The following is a 20,534-nucleotide window of genomic DNA, read 5'->3' as shown; positions in this document are numbered from 1 at the left end:
CTGAACTGACAGGCAAGCGTCTGTCAGTTCAGCTCTGCAATAAAGAAAAAAAGAAAGAAAGAAATTGAAAAAATGTGCAGGTTACAGAAAAGCTGTGCAGTACTGGGAGGCACCGACCTGACCCAGGACAAATAAAATAAATTTGCTGTCCTAATAGAGGCAGCAGCCAATGTTACTATGAAGTTGAATGAGTGCTACCAAAAAAGGAGAAGGAGGAGATTTAAACATAAAAGCATCACATGTGGATGTGAAGAAAAGGAGAAGTGTGCGTAATCTGGTTGGTGGTAAAACGTTGCGATTTTTTATGGGAGCAAAATAAAAAACTAAAACTGTATCTGTGTGCGCTAAAGAATATTTATGCAAAATAATAATAATGATAAAAATGTTGCATGGTGATCAGGAAACCTGCACATCTGTCATTCGTGCTGTTTGGACGTGCATGTGCTGATATGTCACACAGCCAATGATTCCACATCTGTGTCTCTAAAACTGTGCTCGCCCCTCTGTTTATCATAATGTTACATATAGTCTAAATATAGTACACCAGCAACAGTCTAAATGTTTTCCGTGATAACACTTTAGCAACTTTAGAAACGGGCTGCAGATTTAGTGCGCTTTGGAGCAACTGCGAGTAGCGCCCCCAGCCGGCGAACGACACAACGCCACCATTCACCAGGTACCTGATGTCCGCTGACAGCCACATCATCCCTTCAGCAACACGCAGACACAAACACAGACACACAAACACAGACGCACACTGTCTTGTCATCAGCTAACAAGGAGATCCCAGCGCTAATAAGTAAGGACTCCGAAGAAGAAGAGAAGCAACTCACGGACTTGAGGTTTTAGGAATAGTACAAATCCCCTAAGACAGTGTGAGGCTCACGTCCGCAGAGGTGCACCTAATGATCTCATGACAGCAAGAGCCTCACTAAATATGGGCGACATGCAGTGTTTCTGCAGGAAGGAGCGGACAAGAGCTTAGAAGAGCCAGCATCATGCCAGGGCAGTGCCTTTTCTTCTTACAGAGCCGTGCATGAGAGAGAGTGGAGCCGAGCTCGGTGACCTACCTTCCCGTGTCCCCGTGCAGAAGTTTCCGATGTGAGTCTGTCCTCAGCAGCCGAGCGGAGAAGAGAGGAGGCGGTGCCGGCAGGAGACTGAGGAGACTCAACTTCTTCCACTTCCACAAGCGGAGAGAAGGAGTCTGGTGTCAATTTCCCCCGTGGTAAAAATAGAAACGTCCGGGAGCAAAAATTTCAAAATAAAGTTTGTCTTGGCAGGACTCCACAGTTGGCAAGGGGCCGATGAGAAATAAAGAGCTGTGGCCAAGATAGCTGATGTTGGTCTAAGACCTTAACGCAACTTTGTATCACGCATACCTGTAACCCGTGAACACTGTGCATAAAAAATGTGGTTGGTCAGTTTGTGTTTTCTTTGCGCATGACAGACCTGACACTGAGTCCAGTAAAACAACTTAAATAGTGGCTCAAGCTCGAACTGTTTTAGAAGCAGAAGCAGAAGGCGTCTAGTCCTTCTCACTGAGCATACTGTTTGGCTGTTTTCAGACCGGAAATCCTATAAAATGCTTTAAATAAATAAATAAATCCTGCAGATTACACCACTTCGTGGAAATCTGGCCCTGCTCAGCTCGATATAAAAAGAAGTCTGATAGGTCTAAGCTCAAATAAATCCTATGTTTTGCGAGTTCTTATGCGCCACAATCTAACTGACCTCTCTGAAAAGCATAACTCGATTAGGAGCGTGTGCTTTCCACACTTTGTTTCAAGGAGCTCTTGTTGTGGTGACTTTTAAAAGGTCATTACCCACACCTGCTTTTGGGTTCAACCTGGTGATCAATTCTACAACTTCAGTCTGAATTCGACCAAATTAAACTGCCTCATTGCTCCGATTAGGACATGGCTGAAACTTCCTACCTGTAAAATGCATGCTTTTATTTTGTAGGGAAACATTTTCCTCTGTGGTTTCGTTTTGTCTGTTTTTGCAGGACTGGATTCAGCGGGATCCTGCTGACTCGGTGCCAGATCTGCAACTCCAAAGAAGCAGCTGCAGCCGCTGCAGAGGTGGGGGTTGAGTGTGTGTGGGGTTTGCTATCCCTGCTGTTGGTTTGGTACTGTGGGTATCGCACAGGTGCTGGAGTGGAGAGTAGATGTCTGTTATGTCATGATGGCAATTCTCCCTCAACACAGTATCCTGGCTACACCACAAGTTCTGTAATTTAGACGTGTACATGTATCTATACGTGTAACGAAGCGCAAGTTTGGGCTTAAATTGTAAGAAATAAATGTGTGAAATTACATAAAAAGTGCTCCAGGTCATTGCCCAGACTGTCCTGTAATTATAAAACAGAAGGCTTTTGTTAATTCACAGAAATATCCTGGGGATTTTTTTTTTTTTTTTATCTATTGTGAAAAACAGAAATTTCTAGAGTAGACGGTTAAAAAAAGTTACATTTCTGTCATTTAATTGTTTAGTCATAAGTTAATTACTTCAGTAAATGGGTTTGGGGTCTTTATCAGTAGGAAATGCTGTAAAACCTATAAAAATTCAGCTAAAAGACCAAAATTTATGCCAGAAGTCTCCAGCAGTTACCTCGGTTGCCTAGCAACCACTCACAGTAAAAACCTCAAAGCTTCCTGTAAAATATCAAATTAACGCTTTTACACATTTAAATTTCCCCTCCCTCTAGTCTTTTTGCTGCTAAGATACAACGCTTTGAAAAAGTATATGCCCCCTTCCCGATTTCTTTCGCTCCCTTTTGGTATATTTGTCACACTTGCATGTTTCACATCATCAAACTAATTGTAATATTAGAGAAAAATAACCAGAGTAAATACAAAACAAATACTCCAACCCTACCCGGCTGTACGTGAAAAGTCATCGCCCCCTAAATCTGACAGCTGGAATCAGTCAAGTGTTTGTGATAACTGACAATGAGTCTTTTACATCACTGCGGAGGAATTCTTCGCCAAATCTTCTTTGTAGAATTGTTTGAATTCAGCCACATTAGAGGAGTTTAAAACACGAAAAGCTTGTTTAAGGTCATGCCAACACATCTCAATCGGATTTGAGTCCGGACTTTGATTAGGCCTCTCCAAAACTTCTTTTGCTTTGGTCATTCAGAGGTAGACTTACTGATGTGTTTCGGATCACTGACCTGCTGCATAACCCGAGTGATGGCTGGACATCCTCCAGCAGACAGCAGAATTCAGGTTCCATCAATTACAGCAAGTCGCCCTGAAGCAGCAAAGCAACCCGAGACCATCACGCTACCACAGCCACCCCAAAAACTGCTTTTTGTATTTGCTCTGGTTATTTTTCTCTTTATTTAAGTGTCACAAATATGCCAAAAAACTAAGAAATCAGGAAGGGGTTACTGTTACCCTAGCTATGACTTAACCTTTTAACCTTTAATGTATTTTATAATTTTAACAATTCATCTAAAAGACTATCGATATTAAGTGTTTTGTATATATTGTAAACATATGTTCATTTTGGACAGCACCTGGCCAGCTGTCTTTTCTGCTGTCTCCACTCTTTATATTTAAATCCTATCAATTCATCGGACAGTGCCAGCTGACTGCACGTGTTCAGCTGTCATGTGAGAATGTGAAATGCAAAAACAGATAAACAGACGGAGCATTGCGCCGTAAACAAGGGGAAACTCATGATGGTCAAATGTCATCTATCTACAGGTGCTGAAAAATAGGTCAGCGCCTTGTGTAAAACCACCACTTGCTATTGTACAGCTTTTGCATGGCTGACTTTGTATAAATAAATAGGATGATTGCAACATGAAGAGAAGACTGCTCGCAAGAACAAGGCCATCATTTTAATAATTAGGCATCCTTAGATGTAGGTTTAGGGCAAGAGGTGCAAAAGCCTACTCAGACCACCACGAGCATGAAGCGGCAGGCGGTTGGTGACTAACACCAGCCTGGGGCAGTTAGGCTGATGGTGGTGCAGAAGTGCGGAAGACAAAGAAGATCGAGCATGCAAATTTTTGACCTTTAACATGTAAGATGTTAGTTTTTTTATTCTATGGACAGAGGAATCTCTTTCCCTTTGTTTATGGGCTAAGTAAGTGCATCCTGACTCGAGTTCAACCAACAGACCAAATCGTTTTCATCTCGACAGCAAAAAAGAGTAACTCCCCAATAATGCTGGTTTATTCTTTTAATATTAATTCACTGTTTTGCATATTCAGACATGGCACTGTACAGATTGTAATACATCAGCTGGGATTTAACTTAACTGAGAGACTCACTGGTGACAGTCAAACTGAAATCAGCCCTCCACGCATGCCATTTGCCGTTTTGCCTGTGTGTGGGTTTGTGTGTGTGTGTGTGTGTGTGTGTGTGTGTGTGTGTGTGTGTGAGTGTGTGTCTTTGTCTCTAAACCCTCGCGTCTTCACAGCACCTTACATTTCTGTCAGATCAACAGATATATCTTTGCCTCTGAAGCAACAACACCGCTCTGCGTCTGCCTGGAACAACAGTGCTCTGTAAGTTTTTTTTATATCTGATTATGTAACAACAGACTGTGTCGTATTGGTTAAACTGGTTAGTTACACTTATGTATATACTTGTGTCTTGTGTGGAAAAACACAACAGCCCAGTAAGGTGGGTGAAAGTATGACGACCTGAAGTCTGAGCCTGAGAAGTTGCTGTAATGCAGTTATACAGACAAAAAGCTGCAAAGGAGTTTGAACCCGATGTGCTCGAGAATTCACATATTTGAGTAAACGTTGATTTAATAGCAACATTAGGCCGTGAAACACGTGAAAGTGTACTTTAGCTATTCATTTACAAAGTTTTTGATGATTTCAGTCCAACAAAATCTAATCGATCAGTTAAATTTAATTCCAACTGAGGTTTGTTTTATATTCACAACTATATAGAAACAGTCAAAAAAAAAAAGGAGAATAAAAGAGTGCGTGCACCGCAGTCGGCCGCGGCATTGTTGCTCTGGCTCAGAAAAGCAGTCATTACATGCTCAAAACATAAATAGCTGCTTTCATTGCAACTTGGAATAGAAAACCAAAAAACAATGGTGTAGGTTTTAAGACACCCAAGAGGTCCGTGTGTGTCTGTGATCCCTTGTAACTGTTCTTAAAATGACTGGATGTATTTTGGGTGGTGCACTGAGGCATATCTGCTACATGTGTCGGCCACAGTCGGACAGAATCGGTTTGGACGAGCAGAAGCTGAATTTTTACGTGCAGAACGGGCTCTGTTTAATTCACAGTGTGATATTCAGAGTTTTAGCATGTTTTATTTTTAGATAAAGACACGGTTGACACAAACGCTCATTATAGTGAACAGAAATCAAAGTAGAGTTATTGTTAAGAGGAATAGAAATCTCTCTTTGAATGCTAGTGAATCCTACCTGAGGTAGGCCTGAACAGTTAATGTGATTTAATCACATCTTGTCAGGTTATTTTCCAGGTGCTGTACAGACTTTGGAAAACATAAAGCAGATAACAGGATCTAACAACAACTTTTTTCCACTGATTCAGGAAATAATGATTCACTTTGGGGCATTTGGGCTCCTGATTTCAGATGCACTTTCTTATCCATCTCCACCTACACGCTTCAAACGCTCGCTCAGTTTTGTTGGAAAAATAATTTCATATGTGACAGTTAAAGGGCACATTGTCTGTTTTGAGGTGCCTACACAGTCTCGCGCATTGATGTATGTACAGAGAAATGCTTCGAGTTACACAGCCATGAGCTAACTTCCTGATATCACAAAGAAAATAATCATGACCTAAAAACTCTAAATAGTTATCACTGCTATGCTCTTGATTTAATATCAGTGGGTAATCTACAGAAAACAGAGAGGCACATCGACTCTCTGAGCTCACGCTGGTGCGTTCGTGCGTGATAAGGACCAACAGTGTTCTGGTGATTTGCTTTTTGTCATGTTGTTCTCAGCAGCCAGTTAAGCAGCTATTTGACTGATCGCTATTTACACCAAGCACGTTTCTGCCTCTTGTCGGGTTCCCCACTTCAACACTGTGACTGTGCTCACATATTAATAATATTTCTGCTGTTTAAATGAGCCGAGGAGGAGTTTACACTCAGTAACACAAATATTACACAAATGGTTTCTTTTTCTAAAACCTGTAGCTATACTTGGTTACCACGCGTCAGACTGGAACATCTGAGAAAAGTACTGTGAAGAATAACAGTGACTGTGATGACGCGCTGGCTTTTCTTTGCAATATATGATCATTTTCCAGGTTTTCTGTGGGCCAGAAGCCCCTGGTTCATCTTATATGGGTCAGATTACAGGTGTGTTGTGACAGCTGGGCCACACAAGGCTTGGGGTGACAGATGTCAAGCTTGTCTCTGGAGTATTAGGCCAGATCTAGCTTACGTAGCATTTGCTAGCGAGCCATAAGTAGCCCTGCTATCTGGGTCCAGAGGCCACAATGGGGTTGGGTTTTTTTTTTAATTATTTTTTAAATATTTCAGCAAAAACTGTTTAAAAAAATTAAAGTCCTCTTCACTTTTGTCAACGACGTCCCCATCTTCTTCCTCGTTTAGTTCTTCCTTCACATTAGCACGTGTTAGCACGCTAACGCACACAGCTAAAAAAAAGTTGAGGACTGTAAACGCTAAACATGAGCACATAACGCTGTCAGCTCTAAACACTGCTCTGCCTTTATGTCGAATGTGTTTCCGCTGCTAATGTTTACGCTTCCTAACTGTGGTTTACTTGAATAAACACTTGACGCTTGCGCTGAGGTCGCCTTTAAAAGCTCGACCTCGTCGCTTTTATCCGAGCGCAAATGGTTTGAAGATGTCAAAGTATTCAAAGTATTCGCATAGTCTGTCGAAGCTCGTGCGTCCGAGCGCGTAATGTTGTGGCGGGTTAGCCATTATGACAAGATAGAAATGGTGAACCCACCGGAAAGATCATAATGGCTGCCGTGTTTCGTTTCGCTCTGTCACAACCCCCCCATTATCACTGCCATCTAAAACGATAACCAGGAGCTGCGAGTCTCCCGAGAACAGACGAGTTTGACCAAATGACAAACACAGTCAGGTTTTTGATTCCTATTTAATTGCATTTACTCTCACACCAGAAAACTTCCTCTCTGTTCTCTGTGGAAAACGAGCGTTCAGGCCTCGAGATCTCATGTCGAGTCCTCGGCTTGCTGAAAACAGAGTGACTCATAGGACTCTTTTTTTTCCACCACTCATTGGGTCAATCGCTATCTGCTTACTCTGCAACACTCTTGTACCAAAGTATTCTTTGCACATCAGAGGGATTTATACACTGCATGCAAACAGTTTCTGTGTGTTAGTCCCGGGCGCTGCATGAAAGACACCCCGCAACAGTGTGGGTTCAAAGCTTGGCTCAGGAACCGTGCCATGTGTCGCCTCATCTCCTGCCAGTCTTTGTTTTTGTTAAATAAAAAGAGGGAGGGCGGAGAAAAAAGAAAGAAAGCACCAAACTCTTAGTTTATAAAGAGCACACGCAGAGCCGGGACTTGGCTTCTGCTGTCGTTGGACGTTTTAATGTTTTGTTGGAAAGCCGTCAGTGTTTTGGTTAGTTTGGTCGTAAATTACAGCAGCATGGCTAATATGCTTGTCACGGTCTGTTAAAGGGGGTTTGTTATTAAATTCACTTTCCCTTTCAGTTTGCTCAAGTAATATCACAGGAGTTGATCATAAATTTTGAGCTGATGTATCACCGCGCTACCCACTTAAATGCCCCACAGTGTATGGGGAATTTAAATGAGAAATGGGGAAAAAGAATAGAGTCACTTACATCCATTTATAGACTTTTTACAGGAGTAGACCTCCTTTCTCAACACATACACAAACAAGATGCAAGTCTTTTATTGTTTATCTATAAAATATCAGAAAGTGCTTACATGGAGCTCAAGTTGATGCCTTTAAATTGCCTATTTGGCTGTCAAAGCGGTCTAAAATAAAAATAATTAAATGTACATTAATATAAAATAATGCAATAAGCAAATTTGCACACTAAATTTAAGCAGAATGGGGTAAAAAAAAAAAAAGAGAGAGCTTATTTTAGCTTTAAAGTCAAATGACAGCAAAAAGATAAACATCTTTGTGGATTAAAAATAAAAATAAACTCCATAATAGTTATTCCCGTGTGTTGAGATCGGATTAGGTGGTGCAGAAGTTGAATAAATGTATGAACAGTTAGTCTCCATTCGTTAGAAAAACCAGTTTTCCATGTGCTGCACATCCATACTGACTAAAATAAACACCTTTTAGGTGCAGATCATGAAGCGCTCCAGCATTGCTGCTCATGTCTAGGCGACATCCATTTGTCCACACTGTAGGGTCTGGTCTTTGTTGTGGCGTTTTGGAGGTCATGCTGCAGTAAAACCTGGTTTCTTGTGGCAGTCGTATGTTGCTGTTTGGTTGTCCACTGTTGATGTGGGAAGCAGCTCAGGTATATAACCAGGAAGCTGAGGTTTTGCACTTTTTATTTCACATAGTGTTTAAAAACATATTATATGTTACAGTGTAAGAAGTTAAATTACAGTAAAGTAGATTTGCCAGCTTTTATTTTGCAGCATACCTTTGGTAATCACACCTCCTGTTTTACTGTAAGTAACCTTATGGCACATGCTGTGTATGTCAGGTTTTAGGTTTCTGTTATAATTTCATCATTATAAAAACTGCACTCTTTTGTGAGGGGGTGAAGTTTTCACTGATATGAAGAAATGAAACTGATGGACACATAGTGAGAATAACACAAAGACAATCACGTATCAGTTTGCATGCCGCTTTGTTTAAATGTGCTTCTCGTCTTTATTTGCTCCCAAATCGAAGAAGAACTCAGGAGAGCAGCCTGGCTGATCTCCAGCGTGTCTTCATGAAATCTTGATCTTTCTCTTCATTTCTGATCATTTCCTTTCTGGGTTTTCTGAGCTGATGCGTGTGACGTCTTGTGATCGCTGTCGATTTCCCTCTTTATCTTAAACATCTTCTGCTTGTTGTCGCGTAACCGTTCCACGCTGCAGTCGAAACCCTTTTGATTTCAAAGTTGTCCTTACTCCCGTTCACAATAAAGTCAACCGAGTACCAGCGCTTCTCATCGCGCACACATTCGTTACAGTAACGATACTTTGATCTCCGTTTTTTTGTTCCATAAAATGAAAAAACAATGAGTTTTAAAGCAGAGGGAATGTTCTGTAACCGTACAGCACCTGTTCAACGGAAGAGCGACACGCTGGAGAAAGGAGGCTGTGAGGGCGGACTGCGACTTCCTGTTGTGGCTTGTGTCATCACTTTGTTAACCTGCAAACTTTATGCAGTCTCAAAGTGTGGGTGCCTCATGCTAAGTGTCACATCCCCACATATGTCTCCTCACTTGTACGTGTCAGGCTCCTGAGAAGCGCAGCTCTGTTGGGTTTGTTGCAGATCGTAGTGTAACACAGCTGGGAAGGGAAGAGAAGGTGAGGTTATCCAGGGCAGTTGTGTGTGTGTGTGTGTCTTTTGGGGCTTTTCTGTTGCTTTTTGTAGCACTGATTTTAGTGTTGTCCATTTTTAAGCTGTATTCCCACCAACTTGTATTTGTAATTTGGTAAATTAGAAAGTTGCATTGATCTGGCTGTGAGTGGAGGAGGTAGAAACTAAAAAAGCCGAGCGGTCAGAGGTGGCAAATTTGTTTAAATCTGTGCCATTGGTCAGGTTTCTCAAAGCAATGCCCCCCTCCCCCCCACCCCCTCTCTGTCTCTCTAGTTTCTCTCTCACTGATTACATCCAGGACTTCAAGGTCAGGTCAGCTTTTACCAGGTCTCACCATGTCCATCGACCCTGCGGCCGAGCTGCCTTTCTTCTACGGCAGCATCAGTCGCTCGGACACCGAGCAGCACCTGAAGCTGGCCGGGATGTCCGACGGCCTCTTCTTGCTGCGGCAGTGTCTCCGCAGTCTGGGGGGCTACGTCTTGTCTATTGTGTGGAACCTGGAGTTCCACCATTACTCCGTAGAGAAACAGCTTAACGGGACTTACTGCATCACAGGAGGGAAGCCTCACTGTGGCCCTGCAGAGCTCTGTGAGTTTTACAGCAAAGACTCCGACGGCCTGGTGTGCCTCCTGAAGAAGCCGTGTCTACGCTCCCCAGATACGCCGATCAGGCAAGGCGTGTTTGACAGTCTGAGAGAAAACATGCTGAGGGAGTACGTGAAGCAGACCTGGAATCTGGAGGTGAGCCGGGTGTCGGGTGCTGCTGAAGAGTTTAGAAAAAGAAAATAACCATGTAGGGTAGAGTTTTGAGCTACTTGTACTTTACCTGAGCATTTCGGAGACTGAAAAGTTCATTTTTTAGCTATAATTACTTTTCTGTGATATTGAATATGTTTAAATGTCTTCCTAACAAGCTACGGTTGTTGTTTTTTTTACAAAAATTTAACCATGCAAATGTGCTGACTTCTGCTCATGGAGATAGTTTTGGTGTCTGCATCCAGCCCGCTGTACAGTGCAGTCAAAGTGATCTCTTCAGTCGTTATATTTTGCGCCCTCATCGCACTGCAAAATATAGCAAATAAACCAAATAGAAAATCTGCAGATGGGTGAAAAATTTATACAAAATAAAAAATTTGTGATCTGATAAATGTTTTCGCCTGTAAGCAAAATTTGCCATTTTGTTTTTTTGTGGTTATTTGATAGCAGCTGCACAGATAAAACGTTCCACTGCTGTATTGACATGCAGATATTTTTTTAAAAGTACACGTACGTCTGAGAAACCGTCACATTTAATGAACCACTATTTAAAAAACAACAACACGAGGTGTCTTATCAAAAATCAGTAATCTTACCAACATGTGTCAGTTTTCCCACATCAGCCAGTGAATGTCGTTACAAAGAAACAAGGTGTTCAAAGTTAAAGATCAGTGGTGTGGCAGCGCCAGGTCACATTTTGCTGGTAGACTTTAAACAACTTTTTAAAAACTTGTGACGGCCCAGACCTCGGACTCAGACAAGCCCTCCCTTCTTAATGGCTCTCTGCAAATACAACGAGAAGTTTGAAGTTGTGACCTTCTTCTCTGCAACGTTTTCATTTTGTGGCCCTGATCGGACTCTAACTCGGGGAAAGGTCTTCCCCGCAAGCCGTATGTTTGAGTCTGGTTTAACTGACATTTCTGAAGGGACTTTTTTGGTGGAGTGGGAGAAACTTTGCCCACACACAATCTCTCCAAACCTTTCCTCAAGTAGGAACACAGGTAGGAGCTCTCAGTTCCTCTGAAGGTTTCTGTGGCCTGGGGAAAGTAGTTGCACTAACAAGCTACAGTTCTTAGAAACGAGAACCAAAAGTATGAGACAGACGGTAGAAGCTAAAGTAAAAAGGGTCAAGATGGGGGAATAGGAACAAAATGAGCAGGTAACTGGAAAGAAAAGGCAGGCCAGGTGGGAGTACGAGGGTCTGAGATGACAGCACTGAAAGAATTAGTCAACAAGACTAAAGCTAAAAAGAGCATTTTCACTTGTGCCTCCTCCAGTAACCTGTCACATACAACGATCAGTAGCTTTTTGACACCAGTGATACAACTGAAGAGCCAAACTAGCTCCACGTCTATGCAGAATTCGCCTGCAGCTCGAGTGTCATAACGTTCCCTCTCTGAGCTTCACATGCACCACCTTCCACCGCATTTGACACCCAGCGTGAGCAAATTCAGAAACACCACCAAGCTGCGATGCAGTCCTCCCCGTAATTTTAGATAAAAAGTCATTATTGCAAAACACGGAGATAACGCGCGCCTTCTGAATGTGATCATTTTTCCGGTTCAGGGTGAAGCCATGGAGCAGGCCATCATCAGTCAAGCTCCTCAGCTCGAGAAGCTGATCGCAACTACAGCCCACGAGAAAATGCCTTGGTACCACGGCAAAATCTCCCGCCATGAGGGTGAGAGGCGGCTTTACTCGGGAGCACAACCGGACGGCAAGTTTCTGTAAGTTTTTGCTTCTTTTTTAAAAAAAGCCTGCTGTGTTTGTTTGTTGGGTAAAGATTTTGCAGTTATGTGTGTTTTGTTCCTCAGAATCAGAGACAGAGAGGAGTCTGGTACATACGCTCTCTCCATGATGTACGGGAAAACGGTGTACCACTATCAGATCCTCCAGGACAAGTCGGGGAAATTCTCTATGCCTGAGGGAACAAAGTTTGACACAGTCTGGCAGGTCGGTCCTCAAGCTCTTTTTTTCTTTGTCTTCACCTGTGTGTCGTTTTTCTGGCTTAAACTAAACTTATTCTCAATGTTTAGCTGGTGGAGTATCTGAAGATGAAACCTGATGGCCTTGTAACCGTTCTCAGAGAGGCGTGTGTTAACGGCAAAGCTGCTGTTGAAAGTACTGACCAATCTTTCCTTTTTTTAATCATATCTCAGCCTGAATTTGCAGTTTATATTGTGGTTTATTCATAATATGAATAATATAATACGCAACGTCCTTTTTTGATTCTATTCACTAATGAAATTCTCCTGTAATTTTTCAGAGACACCCAGTCTTCCCAAAGTAAGTAGTCGGTACATCCTGCACTGTTCAAGTCAGCGCACGTCTTCATCCTCTAAGATTTATTTCTTTGTCATTCCTTTCAGAGGCCATGCGGCGCCAATGGATACACACCGCCACCTCAAGGTCGGTAGCCAGCAGTGCAAACACACAGGCAGCATTGAGCATAAACTGCGATGGCTGTTCCTGCAAGGATGCGTTCAAATAAAAAACTCACAATTACATAATCAGTCGTAGAAGGAAGACTGAAATCTGATAGATTATAACTGCATGCCAAGTGCTGTGTTTAAAGGTTGTGGGTTAAAAAATGTAATTCCCCAGTAACAGTGTCCAGTTAATACATCACTGGGTAATTAATTTATACAAGTGCATCATGTTTTAGACTTTGATACCTGATTTTGAATGTAAAACCTTCAAGTTTGAAATGTTTTGCACATTATATCTACAAACAAAGTACATGCAATTTATTGTGTGCAATTTGTATTTGCAGCTCTTCCATTGGTCACAAAGACTACTGTGCCCGAAGACCACGACCTTCTCCCCATGGACTGCAATGGATTCAACCCGTATCACAACCCCAATGATATCAAGAGGTTCAACATCCAGAGGTCCGACCTGGTGATGGACGAGGTGGAGCTCGGCTCTGGGAACTTTGGCTGTGTCAAGAAGGGAGTCTTCAAAACAGAATCGTGAGGAGCCGAACATTTTAAAAACAGACGCTGAGCCGTACGTGCGTGCGGCGTGCGTGCGGCGTGCGTGCGGCGTGCGTACACCGTGCGTCTACTGATGTCGCTGCCTGTGTTTTGTTTGGATTCAGGGGTCAGATAGACGTGGCCGTCAAGGTGCTGAAGAACGACAACGAGAAGCTGGTGAAGGAGGAGATGATGCGGGAGGCAGAGATCATGCACCAGCTGAGTAACCCGTTCATCGTCCGCATGCTTGGCCTGTGCAACGCAGACTGTCTTATGCTGGTCATGGAGATGGCTTCTGCCGGACCGCTGAACAAATTCCTCTCCTCCAAAAAGTAAGTTCATCTTTAACTTTTTGTAGTTACGCTTAAAAAAAGTTGTTTTATTTATTTATTTATTGGTAAACTCTGGTTTTTCTTTGAGTCAGTTTCTTAGCAGTTATCCTAACCAGCAGCACAGTTGGGTGGAACCACATGACATAACTTTTGTTGAGTTAATATTTTTTATTTCATTTATTTATTAGTTACGTATTTATTTTATATATTTTATATATTGCTTCAATGTTTTACATTCATTGTACATTTTTTAAAGTAAATCCAAAACACAGTATTTTGTTGAAATAACACAAATGACTCAAGTAAACCTTTAAAAAAAATCTTTAGTGAATAAAACTTCAGAGGATTTTTTTTTAAACCAACAATAGTGAGATTTCAGTTTTAGGAGTGTAACTAGGAGATTGATTAAGGTCTGATTTACATATTTTTATATTAAAAAAAACAACTTCTTACTATAACGAGCATGACATATGTATGTATACGTATATATTCCCTTCCTACTCTTACATGTGCAAATAAATCTGGATGAAATTCATGATATAAACATGATAGGCACGAGGATTACCCACATCTATACTGTGGGAATTATTTTTCATGACACTCAGATCCTTACAAATCCTATATAGCGTGTGTAGAGTCAGATAAAAAAAACAAAAAAACAAAAACTAGTTCATGCATTTATTACTTCCAGGCTGGACGACTGTAATTCATTATTATCAGGAAGTCCTAAAAACTCCCTGAAAAGCCTTCAGTTAATCCAAAATGCTGCAGCAAGAGTCCTGACAGGGACTAGAAAGAGAGAGCAGATTTCTCCTGTTTTGGCTTCCCTTCATTGGCTTCCTGTTAAATCCAGAATTCAAAATCCTGCTCCTCACATACAAGGTCTTAAATAATCAGGCCCCATCTTATCTTAATGACCTTGTAGTACCATATCACCCTATCAGAGCACTTCGCTCTCGCTCTGCAGGCCTACTTGTTGTTCCTAGAGTATTTAAAAGTAGAATGGGAGGCAGAGCCTTCAGTTTTCAGGCCCCTCTTCTGTGGAACCAGCTTCCAGTTTGGATTCAGGAGACAGACACTATCTCTACTTTCAAGATTAGGCTTCAAACTTTCCTTTTTGCTAAAGCATATAGTTAGGGCTGGACCAGGTGACCCTGAATCCTCCCTTAGTTATGCTGCAATAGACGTAGGCTGCCGGGGGATTCCCATGATGCATTGAGTTTTTCCTTTCCAGTCACCTTTCTCACTCACTATGTGTTAACAGACCTCTCTGCATTGAATCATATCTGTTATTAACCTCTGTCTCTCTTCCACAGCATGTCTTTATCCTGTCTTCCTTCTCTCACCCCAACCAATCACAGCAGATGGCCCCGCCCCTCCCTGAGCCTGGTTCTGCTGGAGGTTTCTTCCTGTTAAAAGGGAGTTTTTCCTTCCCACTGTCGCCAAAGTGCTGCTCATAGGGGATCATGTGATTGTTGGGTTTTTCTCTGTATCTATGAAGCGCCTTGAGGCGACTTTTGTTGTGATTTGGCGCTATATAAATAAAACTGAATTGAATTGAATTGAATTGAATTGAATTGAATACGCTCTGACTTTACAAAAATCAAAGTAAATTCGCATACATGTCAGTGTAACCCTAACAGCTCCCACAGACATGCACTGCCCCAGGATGGGTTTTGCACCAAACAGGGCTGTGGTTTAGGGTCAGTCAGCTTCATGCATAGAAATCTTTCAGCTGTAACAAGGATCAAAACATATGTCGATGTGAATAATCGTACTTTATCTCAAAGAACTCAGATCTTCTACGTGGTAAATAGTAAACAGAGTGGTGCTACTATAACCCCTTTCTATTCAAGGTGAGCCCTCAAAGTCCGTCCTAGTACAAGTCTGTACTTCTCAGGTGGATTCTGATACTGACACTGCAGAGGTCCTTGCCATGACATGCTGATGAGGAATGAATCAGACAATCTGTTCGTCCAAGACATTTCTGATCTTTATGAGGCCGTTCTTTTTTCCTGTGGCAGCTCCATGTATTCTCAGAACTGTCACGTTACGACGGAATAAATACAGAACAACAAAAGTGAACGTACGCTTTCTTACATCTTAATTTTATGGGAGAGCAGGCAAGACTGTACTCTGTATGGACAGCAGCACCTCTCGAAGGGCAGAAGTTGGAACATCGGGATGTGATTTTACATGTCCTTTAGGTGATGTGTTTGCTTTTGTGCCAGGATAACATTTTAATAGCCACCTTCACTCTTTCCAAGACTTAAGTAAAGCAAACAGCAGCCTATAACTCAAGTCCAGTCAATAGAGATATTAGAGATAGATAAAAGAGCAGGGGAATGACACGCAAAAACTTCTCCAGCTGAGAGTCATCCTAGGTGGGGTGTTTTGGGCATGTCCTCCCAGGTGAAGGCCCTGGGGCAGAACCAGGACAGAGCTCACATTTTGCCAGCACCTCGGTATTTCCCCTGAACATCTGGATGAGGCGTTTCAGCTCAGACTGTTGCCCCCATGACTCGGAGCTGGAAAAGCAGCAGAAAATGGAGAGATGGATGATTCCAAAACTCCAAATATGTCTTAAGGCAGGGGTGTCCAACTCCAGGCCTCGAGGGCCGGTGTCCTGCAGGTCCTTGATCCAACACAGCTGATTACGGCTAATTGACCTCCTCAACATGTCTTGAAGTTCTCCAGAGGCCTGGTAATGAACTAATAAATTGATTCAGGTGTGTTGACCCAGGGTGAGATCTAAAACCTGCAGGACACTGGCCTTTGAGGCCTGGAGTTCCCCACTTCTGTCTTAAAGACTCAAACTTAGGATGGTTCATTTTTCAGGCTGCTTCATTTGAAGGTTTCTGGATACTTAAAACTGCAATAATATTCAGTGTTTTGTTGCATCAAAAGGAACTGGACAAGTTTTGTGTCATCATCGATCGTCTGTCCATCTATTTACTTCTGCTTTTCCAGTCCAGGTTCAGTGGGTGCAGCTGGAGCCCATCCCAGCTGTCTTAGGAAAAAACTACATTTGTGTACTAAAAATATCCTAATGCTTCTTTTCTCTGGACGTGTGTCCTCACAGGGATACTGTATCGGTGGAGAACATTGTGAACCTGATGCACCAGGTGTCGATGGGCATGAAGTATCTGGAGGAGAAGAACTTTGTGCACAGAGATTTAGCGGCTCGCAACGTCCTGCTGGTCAATCAACAGTTCGCCAAAATCAGTGACTTTGGCCTCTCCAAGGCCCTGGGAGCAGATGACAACTACTACAAAGTACTCACGATTTTTTTAATATTGTTGTACTGCAAGACAAAGTTGCAGAATAGAGAGTGATTAGAGTCCGGTGTGGGTTTTATCAGTGCGTGCAAACAGAGAGTATGTCTTAGATGGATTGCCCTTCTGGGAGTTGCTGACCTCACAATGTGCAAACAGTAATTAGCTCTTATTGACAAAAATGTGTCAGGTGCCCTGTTTGAACTAAACACTCAATTGATTTCCATTTTACTGATTTACTGACCCATATCTGGAGTGAATGTAGTTACCAGAGAGCCCCAGCAATCCTTCACTCCAAGGCCCTAAATACCATCGCCGATGTTTGCTTGCTTTGGCCGAGTCCTTGGCGTGCTTCTTACCATCATAAACGTTGTGTTCACAGGCTCGTACTGCAGGTAAATGGCCGCTCAAGTGGTACGCACCAGAATGTATACTCTTCCACAAATTCTCCAGCAAAAGCGACGTGTGGAGTTTTGGTGTCACCATGTGGGAGGCGTTCTCCTACGGAGGGAAACCCTACAAGGTAAGACAGATTACTGCAGAAGGTTATCAAAGCATGACTTGATCCCAGAGCTCACGCTGCCTGTGTTTGAATTTTTTCTCCAGAAAATGAAAGGACCCGACGTGATCCGCTTCATTGAGAACGGGAGCCGGATGGATTGTCCGGCGGCGTGTCCAGAGCGAGTATATACACTGATGAAAGAGTGCTGGACATACAAGTGAGAAACCGATGGTCTTGTGCATGCGTTATACAAGAGAGGCATAAACAGAGGTTGTCTGTATGTCTGTACAACAAAACAACAAGAGTTCATGATTCCACAATAAGAAACAAACTGGGAAAGAAATGGTACATTCAAAGTCCGAGCTCAAATCCAACTGAGATGCTTGAACACACCGTTAATGCTCAACCAGCTATTAGCTTTAGGGAGCAATTAGTCTTTCATGCAGGGTCTGTAGGTTTGGAGCTTTTTTCCCTGAATAAAGTAAACGTACTTAAATCGTTTAAAAACTGCATTTTGTATTTACTCTTGTTGTTTTTGTCTAAAAAGACTCATTTAAAATTAGTTTGATGACCTGAAACATATGTATGACAAATGTGCAAAAAAACTGAACTAAGAAAACAGGAGGAGGGCAAACACTTTTCACAGCGGTGTATTTAATGACTTATGTAGTTTTCATACATCAGGCATGGCTGCTGTGACCTAACGACATTATATTCCTCAATCGTTCCCTCGTAAATGAAAACAATTTCCTCTTGAATATTTGTTTTTAGAGTCAGATTAAGCAAGCAATGCATTCTCTTAAAATCCTGTGACTTCTGTTTATCACAGCCTCCTCTCTCTGCTCCTCCCCTCTCCTGTCTCACAGACACGAGGACCGTCCTGACTTCAAGAAGGTCGAGGAGGCCATGAGGAGTTATCATTACTCCATATCCGGCAAGGCCAAGCCTGAGGAAGGCGCAGCCGCCGCCGCCGCACCCAAGCCTACCAAGTAGACAGAAAAAAGGCACATTCTGTCCCAGCGCTGCACAAAGCGTCCTTTCAACCGGCCATTAAACAACCAAAACAAAGAGTGTTTTATGAACTGTGCACAGTGACCAGCCTTGACCGCAGAAGCGACGCAGCTAAACAGGCAATAAATGTGCATTTGTAAATCGGACTTCAGTGTGTCAGCCGTGCAAGGAAGCTCTCTGTCTGCCGTAGTTTGAATGTTAAGTGTCGTAATACTGCTGAACAAAACTAATTTTATATTCTGCTACTTTAATCGAACCATGTATTCAAATCTGCGTCTTTGTCCGCCTCCACCTAAAAGCATTTTTACTGTTTTTAGCCTAATAAACTAGAAACAAACGAATTATGTGAGTGAAAAATGTGGATTAACTTATCATAAATCTGCTGATATGACTGAATTCATTCTTAAGTGCTGTGCGATTTTTTTTTTTCTTTCTTTCTTGGAGCTACAACAACGGTCTGACATTATAAGTCTTAATTGTTCTTTTCCAGATGTTCCAGATGGTCCAAAACCATAAAAATAAAAATCTGTAACTTTATCACAGATGTGGCGGGAAAACTACGAGCCTCCATTCAACTGGTTTTCTGCAATCTGTCTCATAAAATCAATCATAACACAAAAGACATTACAATTAAAGACATTATGTACATTTGTATCAACAAAATGCTCCATAAAAGCATCAGCATTTGGTGATGTTTCACTGGAAGGCAAAAATGAGCTTTGGACATGAGGTGCATGCACACTTTCTTATAAATACTCTGAACATGTATGTGCAGAGTCCAACATCTGCATTTTTAATCAAAAGAAACATTAAAAATGAGAAAGTCTAATATGAGACTTTTTGAGACTTTGAGTTTAAAACTGTTCTCTGTCTTTAAATATGTGTGTTTGTTAACTAGTTTTTTTCTCTCTGATGTTTCAATGCCAGTAATTTAAACGTCACACGCGGCGATTTATTAGGAAAGAAACAAACTGAGGTTAGTCACGCTGGCCCCAAACTGTATCAGAGGAAGTACTTGTGAACCGTCAGGCCACACTGGAGGGTCCAAGGAAGTCGATAAAGCAGTTTTCAAAATAATAGTAGGTTTTCACAGAATAAACCCTATGACCCTGTATTAGACCCTATGCATACTGTGGTATAAATAGGTAAAATGATCAGAGTCCCGGAAATCTACATTTATTATATATTTAATATTTTTTCATAAAGAATTTAACGGTATTGCTAATTTCCAGCCCTTGTCCTTTGTTGGGCTTTTACATCCATAATGCACAAAACAGATTTACACAATTCAAGTGTCTTTGAAAGACACTATATATTATACACTGTAATTTAAGAAAAAACAAATGATTGAAACAAAAAATGTTTGGCGACAGTTCTGCCACCAAACATGCTTTTTAGCCATAATTTGTAGAGTTTGGTTGTACAAAGGTGTCAGATACTCGATTAGAAAGGGTGACGATTGAGCCCAAACTGGCAAACCAGGAAGAAATATCATAGATTACCTAATAACTGAGCAGGTGTGTGGTGTCGAATTAACTTAAATTTAAATTTGTTTTAAAGTTAGTCTTAAGTCCTAATGTGGGGCTGTGTTTGTGTGGGTCGGTATGGGACATGTCAGTGACATTGGTGTGTAGTCTGACAGTTTCATATATGTTTATGTTTATTTATATTTATACATTTAATTACAGCAGCAGTGTTGGCCAATATAGCTTAAAACTGTGCAGGTTACTAGATTAGGACCTTTTGTTTATTATAAGCACACATACGCACATATCGTTTCATGCCATAGTTTCTCCTTTGCAAAACTGAAAAAGAACTTTGTTTCTTCCGTATATACTGACACTTCATTCAAATTCTGTAACACTTGTAGCTTTTTTTTTTTTTACTTGTAACCTTTCCTGCTTGACCTTCTGTGGCATGGCTTGGGTAAAAACTATATTGTAGAAAACTGCAGACTGCAAACTGTGAGGTACTGAGTCAAGATGTAGGACGGGAGAGCAAAGAATCAAAACGCCGTGTAGTCCCACATAAGAGAGACATCTGATCAGGATACGGGCAGAGCAGGATTCATTCTTCCGAACAGTAAAATGAGAAAACCCACACTGGAAACTTGATTTAGTTTGTCAGCAGGTGTAAGTGATTAATACATGAAAACTGCTCTTAGGTCAGAGGGAATGTAATGAAATGACCAAAGCTAACATAAAA

At 41.8% G+C, this 20,534-nt stretch overlaps 2 protein-coding genes across 5 annotated transcripts in view; one reads left to right on the top strand and one right to left on the bottom strand.

Annotated features, from left to right (window-relative positions):
* Positions 1-1,185, bottom strand: part of adamts10 (ADAM metallopeptidase with thrombospondin type 1 motif, 10) — a 54,799-nt gene extending 53,614 nt beyond the window's left edge. The window contains exon 1 of the mRNA XM_084910212.1: positions 1,071-1,185. The gene's annotated coding sequence lies outside the window, so the exon portion shown is untranslated. The remainder of the gene's footprint in view (positions 1-1,070) is intronic.
* Positions 1,145-19,701, top strand: zap70 (zeta chain of T cell receptor associated protein kinase 70). 4 transcript variants are annotated; one of them, XM_084910218.1, is made up of 14 exons: positions 1,145-1,225; positions 2,006-2,081; positions 9,753-10,219; positions 11,801-11,961; positions 12,049-12,187; positions 12,271-12,355; positions 12,501-12,520; positions 12,604-12,643; positions 13,008-13,206; positions 13,335-13,541; positions 16,624-16,816; positions 17,199-17,339; positions 17,423-17,535; positions 18,185-19,701. In XM_084910218.1, the coding sequence occupies exons 3-14, from the start codon at positions 9,815-9,817 to the stop codon at positions 18,309-18,311; spliced, it is 1,830 nt and encodes a 609-aa protein (XP_084766344.1). In that variant the 5' UTR covers positions 1,145-1,225; positions 2,006-2,081; positions 9,753-9,814; the 3' UTR covers positions 18,312-19,701. The 4 variants fall into 4 exon arrangements, with proteins under 4 accessions (XP_084766344.1, XP_084766341.1, XP_084766342.1 ...); XM_084910215.1 differs by lacking the exon at positions 1,145-1,225 and having other exon boundaries at positions 1,625-2,081; XM_084910216.1 differs by lacking the exons at positions 1,145-1,225; positions 2,006-2,081 and adding an exon at positions 4,414-4,522 and having other exon boundaries at positions 18,185-19,700.
* The last annotated feature ends 833 nt before the right edge of the window (positions 19,702-20,534 follow it).

The sequence above is a fragment of the Perissodus microlepis genome, chromosome 17, assembly GCF_051167445.1.
Source record: "Perissodus microlepis isolate ML-2025 ecotype Zambia chromosome 17, ASM5116744v1, whole genome shotgun sequence".
Taxonomy (NCBI): domain Eukaryota; kingdom Metazoa; phylum Chordata; class Actinopteri; order Cichliformes; family Cichlidae; genus Perissodus; species Perissodus microlepis.
This window is presented reverse-complemented; position numbering and strand designations above follow the sequence as displayed.